General features: G+C 39.1%; 1 protein-coding gene across 1 annotated transcript in view; it reads right to left on the reverse strand.

Moving 5' to 3' along the window:
- TTN (titin) overlaps positions 1-12,752 on the reverse strand; it is a 248,597-nt gene that overhangs the window by 49,899 nt on the left and 185,946 nt on the right. Inside the window, exons 257-278 of the mRNA XM_009996323.1 lie at positions 11,710-12,752; positions 11,286-11,606; positions 10,895-11,179; positions 10,387-10,686; positions 9,784-10,086; positions 8,479-8,754; positions 8,062-8,361; positions 7,669-7,971; positions 7,134-7,433; positions 6,722-7,009; positions 6,333-6,629; positions 5,937-6,239; positions 5,540-5,845; positions 4,008-4,295; positions 3,614-3,904; positions 3,227-3,514; positions 2,469-3,059; positions 2,271-2,375; positions 1,584-1,781; positions 1,202-1,498; positions 486-1,073; positions 86-388 (exon numbers count right to left, since the gene is read on the reverse strand). Of these exons, the coding sequence (XP_009994625.1) occupies positions 86-388; positions 486-1,073; positions 1,202-1,498; positions 1,584-1,781; positions 2,271-2,375; positions 2,469-3,059; positions 3,227-3,514; positions 3,614-3,904; positions 4,008-4,295; positions 5,540-5,845; positions 5,937-6,239; positions 6,333-6,629; positions 6,722-7,009; positions 7,134-7,433; positions 7,669-7,971; positions 8,062-8,361; positions 8,479-8,754; positions 9,784-10,086; positions 10,387-10,686; positions 10,895-11,179; positions 11,286-11,606; positions 11,710-12,752 (7,574 nt within the window). The remainder of the gene's footprint in view (positions 1-85; positions 389-485; positions 1,074-1,201; positions 1,499-1,583; positions 1,782-2,270; positions 2,376-2,468; positions 3,060-3,226; positions 3,515-3,613; positions 3,905-4,007; positions 4,296-5,539; positions 5,846-5,936; positions 6,240-6,332; positions 6,630-6,721; positions 7,010-7,133; positions 7,434-7,668; positions 7,972-8,061; positions 8,362-8,478; positions 8,755-9,783; positions 10,087-10,386; positions 10,687-10,894; positions 11,180-11,285; positions 11,607-11,709) is intronic.

Here is a 12,752-nt window from a genome sequence, read left to right on the forward strand (position 1 = left end):
TAAAGAGGAAGTCCTTCTTATGCTGTCTGAATGTGCTCCCCACCCATCCCACCCACCCCCTAAAAAGAAAAGGCATGATACTAACATGCAACATCCTTGCATAAGACTGGCTTTGAAGCATCACTTGGTGGTCCAACCCCTGCTCTGTTTTCTGCACTGACACGGAATTCATATTCATTTCCTTCCAGAAGACCAGTTATTTTGCTTCTAAGATCTGAAACTGGCTTTTTAGTTGCTCTGACCCATCTTAAACCTTTCTTTTCTCTTCGCTCCACATAGTAACCTGTGATTTCACTTCCACCATCATCTACTGGCCTTTTCCAGGTAACTGTAACGGTATTTTTAGTCACATTTGTTACTTCTGGTTTTCCAGGAGGGCCTGGGGGGCCTGATAGGGAAGGGAAAAAAAAGTACAGTTAAAACAAAAATCAAGTTTTCAGAGATTAATAAAAACACACTGAAACTTCTTAGCTTGTTCTACATACCAAATCTATCCACCATTTTAACTGGTTCTGATTGTACTGGTTCACCCTTGCCATATTGATTTACTGCTGAGACACGGAAGACATACTCATTTCCTTGAATGAGTTTGCTAACAACATGCCTACAGCTTTCAATATTTTCAGCAACCAATGTCCAGAGCAGACGGCTAGTTTCTCTCTTTTCAAGGACATATGATTTGACTGGTGATCCACCATCTTCTGCAGGAGGTGACCATGTAAGAGTTGCTTTTTCTGCTGAAACATTGCTGATCTCAATAGGCCCTGGAGGTCCTGGAACATCTAGAACTTTCACATGTACGCTTTCCTGCTTAGTGCCAAAAGGATTGGTTGCAGTGATTGTGTATTCTCCAGAATCTTTTCGGGCTGCGTATTTGACAGTTAGAGTAGAAGAAGTCGGTGTGGTTTCAATGTGCACAAGCTCTGAAGGTCTAAAATCTTTTCCAGCTTTTGACCACGCTGAAGTTGGAGGTGGTTTGCCACGGACACTAATAGCAGACAGTGTAATGGTTTCTCCTGCTTTTACTGTTAAACCTTCCTTCAAAGTAGGATCGAGAACAATGCTTGGTGCCTCTGTCAAAAGAAACAAACAAACAAACAAACCCCCATTGTTATAACAAGAATATTGGGGGTTAAGGGGGAGAGGATTTGCTATTAATTATTCAAATAAAATTCTACCGTATTTTATGTCACCTACATACCGTACTCATCCTTGCATATTATAGTTCCTGTAGATTCAGATGGAGGACTGATAGCTCCAGCAGTATTCTTTGCTCTAATTCTGAACTCGTATTTGGAGCCTTCAATGAGGTCAGTTACAGTAAATGCACAGTCTGGAACATTCACATGATTAGCTTTTGTCCAAGTCTTTGAGGGTAAATCACGCTTTTCAACAATATAGCCAGTTAACTTATGTCCACCATCATATTTTGGTTCTGTCCATATGAGTGTTACTGAGTTCCTAGTTACATTAATAACTTCAGGTTTCCCAGGAGGATCTAGAAGGAAAAAAAAAAAAAAAGTGGTCAAAGAAAAGTTATTTTACATTTCAAAATTTTCCTTTTTATTCTCCTGGTAACTTACCAATAGGATCAAGTGCTACAACTGGTTCAGATGGCAGACTTGGTTTACCTACTCCAGCCATATTGATTGCCATTACTCTGAATTCATATTCCAGACCTTCAGTTAACCCTGTCACTCTGAAGTCTTTCATTCTTACTGGTGTTTTATTTGCTCTCTTCCATAGGAGACTATTTCTTTCTTTTACTTCAATGTGATATCCTGGAAGACAAATGGTGAGATGAAAAAATGAGGGGTTTTCTAGAATTCTTCATTTCTTACAGCATTGTGAAATATCACACTGCCTGTGCAAATCACATTTGCATTGTGCAATAGAAACACTAAAAATCAGATCTAAGAAATGGATGTGAACATATATTACAGATTATGTAATTGCAGCAACAAGATGTAAATGCAAACTGCTAGTTTTATTTTGGTTTTCTTTCTTTAGATATTTTGGCTCTGTGCAAAAATATTAGTTCTCAGTCTTCTCCCAGCTTAAAAGTAATTTTTTTTTATTTTTTTTTTTAAAAAGCCTCATTACAGAGAAAGACTAGGAAGTAAAACAGTGAAATCCATCCACCCACCTACCACCCACCCATCCATCTGTTAATCATTCAACTTAAAGCATAAACACCTCATAGATTCCTCCTCTGACAGAGAGAAGGAACTATTAAGAACTGAAACACTAGGGAGACTTTGGGGATATACCTGTGATCGGTGAGCCTCCAGTTCTTCTGGGATCAGTCCAAGTTAAAGATACAGATTCATGCCGGACATCAACAATGTTGGGAGGTGGAGGAGCATCTGGCACATCTAAACAATATTTTTAAAAGTGCAGAAACATTACAAATACACGTCACCCCTAAAATACTTCTTTCAATTTTGAAAGTTGTAATTGGTACTTACCAAATGGATGTTTTGCAATGACAGGGTCAGATTTAAGCCCTTCACCTACTCCGTATTTATTTTCAGCCCTGATTCTGAATGTATATTCATTTCCTTCATGAAGTCTTGTAACTCTAAATGTGGTTTTCTGGACTGAAGAGGCACAAGTCACCCACTTATTGTTTACATTATCTCTCTTCTCTAGGACATAGTTAGTGATTTCTGAACCACCATCATCTTTTGGAGGGCCCCACTTTAAGGTTATGGCATCAGCTGTGACTTCTTCAAATTTCACTGGACCTGTTGGTATGCCAGGTTTGCCAACAACTTTCACAGAAATAGTGCCTTCCTTGCTGCCAACAACATTCTTCAGAGTTATTGTATATTTTCCAGCATCAGCTTTCTGGCAGTCATGGACTATAAGTGTAGTGTTAACTGCTGTAGATTCAAATGCAACTCTTCCACTCTCAGTAAGTGCCTGGTCTTCACCTTTCTTCCACGTTACTGTTGGGACAGGCTTGCCTTTAATTGGGATCTTAAGACGGAAATTGCTGCCTTCTTTAGCTGTATAGCATAAATCAGGTAGATCTCTTAAATCAAGATCAGGTGCCACTGCAAAAATAAAAGAAACCAATTATTCAACTATGCATGATCTCTGTGATAAAATTAAGATACTGTTTTAATACATCAGTTTTGTATGTATGCAGAGTAGTGAGAGTAAGCATAAACGTAATTGGGGACGTGGAGCATTCAATTAATGGTCTTAAGTTGCTTCTTACCAACATCATCTCTTGCCACAATTGTGAGCTCTCTTGGAGTTCCATATCCAGCATCATTTTGGGCTCTCACTCTGAAAGTGTATTCTTGTCCTTCTGTTAGGTCTCTCATTGTAAAATGGAGGTTCTTTGCCTGCATGACTTCTTGCCATTTATCTTCACCAATCAGGACCTCGACAACATATGCAAAAATACGGCTTCCACCGTCACTGATAGGCTTTTTCCATACTAAACTGCATGATGATTTTGTTACAGCTGAAGCTTTTAGATCCACAACTGGCCCAGGTGTTTCTAGAAAGGAAAAAAAAGCATAGTAAATGTCCATTCAAGATAAACAAAAAAATTAAAAATTTAATACCAAAATAGGTGAAATTAATTTATTTTTCTTACCAGAAGCTTTAACAGCATCACGAGTTTCACAGGGGTCACCAATACCATATTCATTTTCTGCAAAAACCCTGAAGAAGTAAGATTTGCCTTCTTCTAAGTTAGTTATCCTGTAGCTTGTCTTTGGACAATCTGTTGTTACTGTGGACCATGACTTTCTTTCTGCATCACGTTTTTCAACGACATAATTTGTGATTGGACTGCCACCATCTATTAGCGGAGGTTCCCATGTAATGAAGGCAGAATCCTTAGATGCTTCCTTTACAACCAGGTTAACTGGAGGGCCTGGAGTATCTAAACACAACAAACCCACATTTGATTTAGTAAACAAAATACAAAAAATGGTCAGTTAAAAATCTAACAAATATATTATAATGGGGAAAACCCTGACACTTACCAAGTACTTTTACAATAATGGTGTATGCCTTTTTGCCACAGCTGTTCTCCAAACTGAGGACATATTTTCCAGCATCATATTTGTTCACATTTTCACAGCGCAGGAAGGTATCAAAATCAGTTGACTTGATATCTAATCCCTGTCTATCTCTTAGGTTGGCACCCACTTTAGACCATGTAATCTTTGGAGGTGGACGTCCTCTTACTGGCACATAAAGTCTCATTGTGACTCCAGCACGCAACACAAGAACTTTCCTTAGTTCTGCATCAAGTTCTCCTTCAGGAGGAACTGTGTGTTTAACAAAAAAAACCCAAACAATGTGCAATTAAAACATAATCTTTAAGACTACCACTAAAGTTACTATGACAAGAAGTCCCTCTTTACTGGCATTTCACTAGATTAACTCATTTGTCCTCATGCCCATGATGATGTTAGTGTTAGTGTCCTGACTATAATTTCAAGATCTTTCAAACTTAGCATCTTTTGCACTGATTTAAATTCCTTTTTTTCCTGCTTTTTCTATCATTTGCCTTATCATATGAAGAGGTTTCCTGGTACCTCTAAAATCAAAGAAGTTTCAAAGCCTCCTGGACTGTACTGCTTATCTTGAACCAAGACAGTCTTGCAAAACAATGCTTTTGTACACACAGCAAAAGGGGTACAAAAGCCAGCATGGCTCTTGAGGGGTTAAGTGTCATACAATTAAATAGTTTACAACACAGGTGGTTAGAATATTAATCGTGGCTTCAAATTATTTAGAAGACATGAAGATAATCAGAGGGCTAGAGCATCTCTGCTATGAAGACAGGCTGAAAGAGCTGGGGTTATTCAGCCTGGAGAACAGAAGGCCTCGGGGAGACCTTATGTTGGCCTTCCAGTGCCTGAATGGGGCCTACAAGAAAGCTGGGAAGGGACTTTTTACCAGGGTGTGTAGTGATAGGACGAGGGATAATGATTTTAAGCTGTAAGAGGGTAGATTTAGGTTAGATATTAGGAAGAAATTCTTTAGTGTAAGGATGGTGAGACACTGGAACAGGTTGCCCAGGGAGGCTGTGGAAGCCCCATCCCCGGAGGTGTTCAAGGCCAGGTTGGATGGGGCTTTGAGCAACCTGGTCTAGTGGAAGCTGTCCCTGCCCATTTCAGGGGGGTTGGGACTAGATGATCTTAGAGGTCCCTTCCAACCAAAACCATTCTGTGATTCTGTGATGAAGACTGAAAGTTTTAAGGATAAAAGAGAGATCTGCAAAGTCTTTTAGGATTAGAGAAAGAAAACATTATTGCATACCCAAAATAGGAGACAGAAGAGCAACATGCAAATTAAAAAAGCAGACAGCAGTCACAGTCTATTAAGTTTCTAACTACCCCTATTCTCTTTCAAATTAGCCACTTTTAGTATACATTTTTGGAGAAACAACACATTCCAACATAATTTGTTTCCATGGTCTGTGACAAATCCTGTCTTTGGACCCCATCCCATGAATTACAGCAAAAGTCAACAAGGTATTATTATTTTTTTTTTTCAGTGAACATACTTAAAATGTCTTTAGCAGTGTGTTTATCAGGAACATCACTTGGATCACTGTATCCAATCTTATTGACAGCATAAACGCGGAACTGGTACTCTGTATCTTCAATCAGCCCCGTTACCACAAACTGTGTGGCCTGTAAATTCTTGGGTAGATTGCATCTGACCCAGTTGTCTGAGTCAGCTCTTTTTGATTCCACTAGATAACCAATAATAGGGCTTCCTCCATCATATGCTGGTTTGCTCCATGACAGGCTTATTGAATTACGAGTAGTATCAACCACTTTCGGGAAAGCAGGTGGGCCAGGAGGATCTGAGAATTAAAATAACAAAGTCATCATACCAAATGCTGTACAAAAGTTTTTGGAAATAATCATGGAAAACATGTGAGGCTTTTAGCTTACATTGAGGATCACGAGCATACACAGCTTTAGATGGTGCACTAGGCTTGCCAGGTCCGGCCTTATTCAATGCTATCACCCGGAACTCGTATTCTGTTCCTTCTTGGAGTCCAGTAGCCTTAACAGTTCTTTCAATGACAGGTTTTCTGTTGACCTTTGTCCAGTTAAGAGCCTTAGTTTCACGCTTCTCAAGTATATAACCTGTTATTGGGGACCCACCATCACTAGCTGGTGGTTTCCAGCTAACAGTCATAAAGTCTTTTGTTACATTGCTAATTATCGGTGGATCACAAGGTCCAGGAACATCTGTGAAGATTTATTTGAAAGTTACATTCATATTCACATTAGGTGTACACAAAAAAACAAGCGACTAATGAAGCTGGCCCACAAAGGACTTACCATATGGATTCTTAGCAACTGCTGGTTCAGTGAAGATAGGGTCTCCAACACCATATTTGTTTTCAGCACATATGCGGAACTGATACTCATGTCCTTCTATTAGTTTCTCCACTGTGCAGCTTGTAATGGGTACATTGGCACTGACTTGGGCCCAGTTTGGTCTGCTTGTTTCACGCTTGTCTACAATGTAGTTAGTAATTTCTGAACCTCCATCTTCCAGAGGAGGCTCCCAAGAAAGCATTGCATGATCTGCATACATATGTTTGATTTTAACGGAGGCAGGTGGGCCAGGCTTATCTAGAAGAATTAACATCACATTGTTATAGCTCGATCTCTTGCTATATCATTTAACAATAGATGTATTTATCGGCAGATATCCTTTAGCTTACCAAGTACTTTAAGCCTAATGGTCGCTGACTTTGATCCGCTTGCATTTTCAGCAGTAATTGTATAGTCTCCTGTCTGCTTCCTGTTAACACTGAACAACTCAACTGTAGCAAGATTTCTCTTAGTGGTGATCTTAACACCTTCTGACGTCTTTAAAACTTCTCCTTCTTTCTTCCAGGTGATTGTTGGTATTGGCTTGCCATATACATTTGCCTCCAGACGGACATTAGTTCCAGCTTTTACTGTAAGCTGTGATTGCATAGAAAGATCCAACTCTATTCTGGGGGGAACTGAAAGGAAAGAGCCCAAGAATTAATCAATCTAGTAAGAGATAAACATCTTATTCTTCAAATGAGTCTTAGTTCAATATGCACAGTTCTTATCAGAGTTCTCAAATGCTTTTACACTTCTTACCATTTTCTGGATGAATGGTCACTGGATCAGAAGGTTCTGAAGGTCGGCTAATATTAACTGCTGTCTTGGCAATTGCTCTAAATTGATATTGAGCATTTTCTTCCAAATCAGTAGCAGTGTACTCTTCTAGAGGTATTTGATGTGGAGTTGTATTGCACCGAACCCACTTATCACCAGGTAACTTGCAAGCTTCAACAAAGTAGCCAATAAGTTTGCTACCACCATCATGCTTTGGTCTTGTCCATACCAGTGATACAGTACTCTTAGTGACATCAATAACTTCAGGTTTTCCAGGAGGATCTAAGGCAAATAAGATCATGTTATAGTCTGTTCTGCCTAAAAAACTAACATTAAAAAATAGCTTCAATAGTGCTGCAACCTACATACCTACATACAAACAGCATACCCACTGAGTGTACTCAGTGCAGTCATGGTAAACATGAAAATATAAATCCAAGGGCAAACTGAAGATCATAACATTTTGCAGCTTTATTGAAAATTACCATAGAAACTGTAGTCTGTATGTTTGGCTTACCAACTGGTGCTCTTGCTGTGACAAACTCGGTTGGTTTACTAGGTTTACTTGCTCCAGCTCTGTTCAATGCATAAATTCTGAAAGCATACTCAAGGCCTTCAATGAGCCCCACACAAGGGTATTCAGTGGAGCGTACAGATGTGTCATTTGCTTTCACCCACAGTAAACTGTTCCTTTCTTTGCGCTCAATGAGGTAACCAGTGATTGGACTGCCTCCATCACTGTCTGGTCTATCCCAGGCAACAAAAATGCAGTCCTTGTTGACTTTTGTAATACGTGCATTCTTTGGTTCACTAGGAACATCTATAAAGAAATACAGAGATGGGTATCAGTCACATGCTTTCTTTTTAGCAGTACTAGACAGAAAAATGCTGCTATCAAAAACTGACATACCAAATGGGAACTGTGCGATCATCTTGCCAGAAGCAAGTGGCTCAGAAATTCCAAAACGATTTTCAGCACGAACACGGAACATGTACTCTTCTCCAGTAATCAGTTTTCCAATTCTGCAGCTTGTCTTTGTGACAGAAGCTAAAGCTGTTACCCAGTCTCCTCGGCTTACATCACATTTCTCAACTATGTAGTTTGTAATGTTACTGCCACCATCTTCAAGAGGTATATGCCATGAAAGAGTACAAGCATCAGCATCAATTTCAGAAATATCAAATGGAGGCTGTGGTGGACCTGGTTTATCTGCAACAAAAAAGCATATTAAGAAAAAAGAGATGAAATAAAATGGCAACCACTGGAATATACTAAAACTAGTATTGTATAAAGCTGAGTTAAAAAAAAACAACAAATAGGACATACCCATGACTACCACTCTGATTTTCTGACTATCAGTACCAGAGCTATTTTCTGCAGTAAGAGTGTAAAAATCAGAATCTTTTCTAGTCACATCCTTAATGATAAGAACAGAAGACTTTTCTGCTTTGTGCACAGCAAGTCGACTGGATGTAATTACATCTTGATCTCCTTTCAACCATTTACAGACTGGCTGAGGCCTCCCATATACATGAGCTTCAATTCTCAGTTTCTTTCCAGCTTTAATGTGAACATGATCAGGCATCAGGATCTTAGGTGGGACTGGAAAAAAAACACACACAGAAATATAAATTCAACTTATGCAATATATTAATTTACTTTTTCTTCTTTTTCCTGTGAAAGTTCTCTGCTTCTCTCTCAAGTGGAATCACCACTAGAAATGATTTGATAATTTCTAAATTAGTTTCCACTTACAGATAACTAGAGATTCTGCAGAAAGCAGTACCTATTCCATTCTTACTTTTACATTCTTCTACAGTTTGTAAGAGAATATTTTGAGTTTGGATTGCCTTCTCACATGTTAATGTAAAGACTTGTGGACTATTCATGCATGACACAAAATTCCTCTTTATATCTGAAATTTGTCATTGCTTATTTACTGCTGGCTTTCTACAAGGCAAATGTGAAGGAGGGAAAAGGAAAGACTGAAGTTCTCACTGAGCTAAATCTATTTCTACAGTCAATCATTTTATACCTTGAACTATTCTTCAAGTAGAGCTCCTTCTACTTTCTTTGCACTGAATCTTTTTTATTTCTTCCAAAACAAATTCCAGCACTATGTTTGGTGTTTCTTCCTAACACTGGCTAGTTTGCATTTTTTTCTGCTCCTGTACCTCTCTCTTCCTCTTTCCATGTCACAAGTAAAGAAGATTCTTCTACTTTGCCCCTTACCCCTATGTCTTCCTGGCCCTCAGGAACTCTACCATTAGGCCAATCTGCCCTACCTGCCTTTCGCTTAACAACTTGTTTTCACTTATCTTAAATCAGCTCCCACTCTTAGCCCCAGACTACCACTCTGAATCTTCCTCACTTTAAATTCATTGAAGGTATTTATTATTTCTCCTTAGTTTCTATGTTCTAGTTCCAAATGAAACCAAACCTTAAATAATTCTGAATTAGTGGTCAACTGTCATCCTTTCTGACCTGTCAAAATATTCAGTACAGCTAACCGTAATCCTCCAGATGATTTTGTAAATCATATGCCTTTCTGGGACTCACTGAAAGAATTAGAACTCTTGCTCATGTCATTATTAAAACAGACTATTGCAACATATTTAAATTGTTACTTACTCAGTTGTTCTTTAATTTCAAATACTCCTTCAGCTTCTCTTGGCAAACTTATTCCTACAGCATTTCTAGCTGCCACTCTAAACTTGTACTTCTTTCCCTCTTTCAGACCAGCTACAACAATGGAGAGATCTTTAACAACTGAATACTCTGTCCAGCGATCCTCTGGTTGGTCATCCTCTTTGTAGCTAACAATGTATCCATCAACTTTTGAGCCTCCATCACGTAGTGGTGGCAGCCAGCCTAAAGTTGCACTATTCTTTGTAATTTCAGTAACTTCAAGTTTTTTTGGTGGATCAGGTTCACCTTTCAAGGGAAAAAAAAAGAGACACATTTAACATTGACTTTCCAAAATTTTTTGGCTACTGAATACTTCTTGAATTATTGGATGCTATCCATGCTAACTCAGAAAGGACAATATGGAAAAGAACCAAATTCTTAATAACTGCAAAGGTACTATATTCATAGATTATATTATTTGACAGAAACTAACATAAATATTTATGTTTATCATTGAGTAGCTATAGCATTGTCCAATTTAAACCACCAACTTTCAAAAAATGCAATTAGAGCAAAAAGCATAAAATGTGCATAAAGCATACTTACTTAGGGGATCTGTGGCTAGAACTGGTTTTGGTATGTCAGTTGGAACACCTGACCCATATTCATTCACTGCTGTTACTCTAAAGAAATACTCATTTCCAGGTACAAGGTTAGCTATTTGGAAACTTGTTTTCTTAAGTTCTGCAGTGACTGTTCCCCAGGTCTTCCTGTCAGCCTCACGTTTCTGCAGGATGTAATGAGTCACTGGGCTACCACCATCATTCTCTGGAGGTGCCCATGAAAGGTGGCATGACATCTTGGTGACATCTGAAACCTTGAAGTCTGACACAGGTCCAGGAGTATCTATAAAGAAATTTCAATTTAGGCTAGTCTTTTCTTCTTTAATAAGTTAAAATTAAAGGGGGTGTAACAGCTTCCTATGCAGGGGGAGTTAGTTTTAGCTGATAGATTTGTGCTGAAAAACTGCAGCATATGGGGCCCATATAAATGTTTGCAATTAATATTCACTACAGTTAAAAAACTGTCTCCAGGTATTTCTCTCATTACTTACCCAAGACTCTGACATTCACAAATACAGCCTTTTCTCCAGCTGCATTAACAAGTGTCAGTGAGTATTTGCCTGAATCATCACGTGTTGAATCGGGGATGACACAGAAGGCCATAGTGTCAACCAGATCAACTTGTCCTTTTCTGATAACATTGTCAATACCCATTCTCCTCCAGGTGACTTTTGGTGCTGGGCGACCCCTAACAATGGCAAAGAGTCTAATAGGGCATCCTGCCCTGACTGTGACTAACTTTCTCATACTTGCATCCAATTCAATCTCAGGAGGTTCTGAAAGACAAAGACATAAAATGCAAGGTTGACAAGTGAAATAAAATAAAATCAGAGAAAATAAAGATTGTACATAAATTCTCATAAAAAGGATGGGAAAGCTCACCAAGTATTTCTTTGGGAGACACAGCTTCTTTCAGTTCAGCTGGTCGGCCAAGGCCAACCTGGTTTTGGGCAGAAACTCTGAACTCATATAACTGGTTCTCATCCAGGCTGGTAGCTGTAAATTCTGTATGAATAACTTGGGCAGCAACATTGCATCGTTTCCATCCTGCTTCAGGATCAGCACCCTCAACTTTTGGTCTGATTTCCACAACGTATCCAATAATTGGAGCACCACCATCATAAACTGGTTTTCCCCAGCCAAGGGTTATGGAAGTCTTTGTGCTGTCAACCACTCTCAAGTTTGTGGGAGGACCAGGTGGTTCTGAAAAGCAATAAAAATTACAGTTAAGAAAACAGTTGTGTAATTTAGGAATCTTTTATGTTCACTTTAAACCAAAATAGAGTAGAATACAGTGGTTTAATACCTATTGGGTCTTTTGCTACTACAGGTCTTGATGGCAAGCTTGGTTCTCCAAGTCCAACTTCATTTTCAGCACTGACACGGAACTGATATTCATGACCAGGGATGAGATTTGTCACCTTCTTGCGTCTCTCTGGAATTGCAGTCTTAGTAACAGGAACCCATCTTAGTGATCGTTTCTCTTTCTTCTCTAAGATATATCCTGTAATTGATTTCCCACCATCATATTCTGGTGGATTCCAAACTACAGTCATCTCTTCTTTACTAACTCTTGTGACATCAGGAGGGTCAGGGCGTCCAGGTCTATCATATTTTGTTTTTGCAATAATTGGGTGTGTTTCTGTTGGTGGACCAGTGCCCATTTTATTCTCTGCACGAACTCTAAATATATATTCATTACCTTCAATGAGGCGTGTCACATTTGCATAGTTTGTTAGGACAGCGGAAGAGTAGGTAGACCAAACCATACGCTTGCTTTCACACTTTTCTAGGATGTAGTTCTGTATTTCACAACCACCATCATCCTCTGGAGGGTCCCAAGTAACAGTACATCTATCACTTGAAATGTCAGTGACTTTCAGGTTTCTTACAGGTCCTGGTTTATCCAAGACAATAACAGTAGCGTATGCCACAAAACTACCAGCTGCGTTAGTTGCAGTAATCACGTATTTCCCACCATCACTACGCCTTGATTTAGTGAGAACAAATTTAGAAGTGTCAGAAGTTGTTTCAATACTGATTCTTGGAGACCTGGTTAGATCTGTAGCATCTTTGTCTTTAGTCCATACAACTTCAGGCTGTGGTTTTCCTCTGACTCCAGCCTCAATTTTAATTGGGTCACCCGCTTTTACAGTTAGCACTCCACTCAACTTCAAGTCTAGCACTGGTTTCTGCAGATCTTCCTTCACAACAACTTCAGCTGTTTTTACCCAGTCACTTTCACCTGCCTCATTCTTGGTTTGAACTCGAAATTGGTAAATTTTATTTTCAACACATTTGTCTACCATGTAGTGTGTTTCCTTAATGCTGCTGTTGTGAACTCTTTCC

This window comes from Chaetura pelagica, unplaced genomic scaffold (genome assembly GCF_000747805.2).
Source record: "Chaetura pelagica isolate M959 unplaced genomic scaffold, ChaPel_1.0 scaffold3, whole genome shotgun sequence".
Lineage (NCBI taxonomy): Eukaryota > Metazoa > Chordata > Aves > Apodiformes > Apodidae > Chaetura > Chaetura pelagica.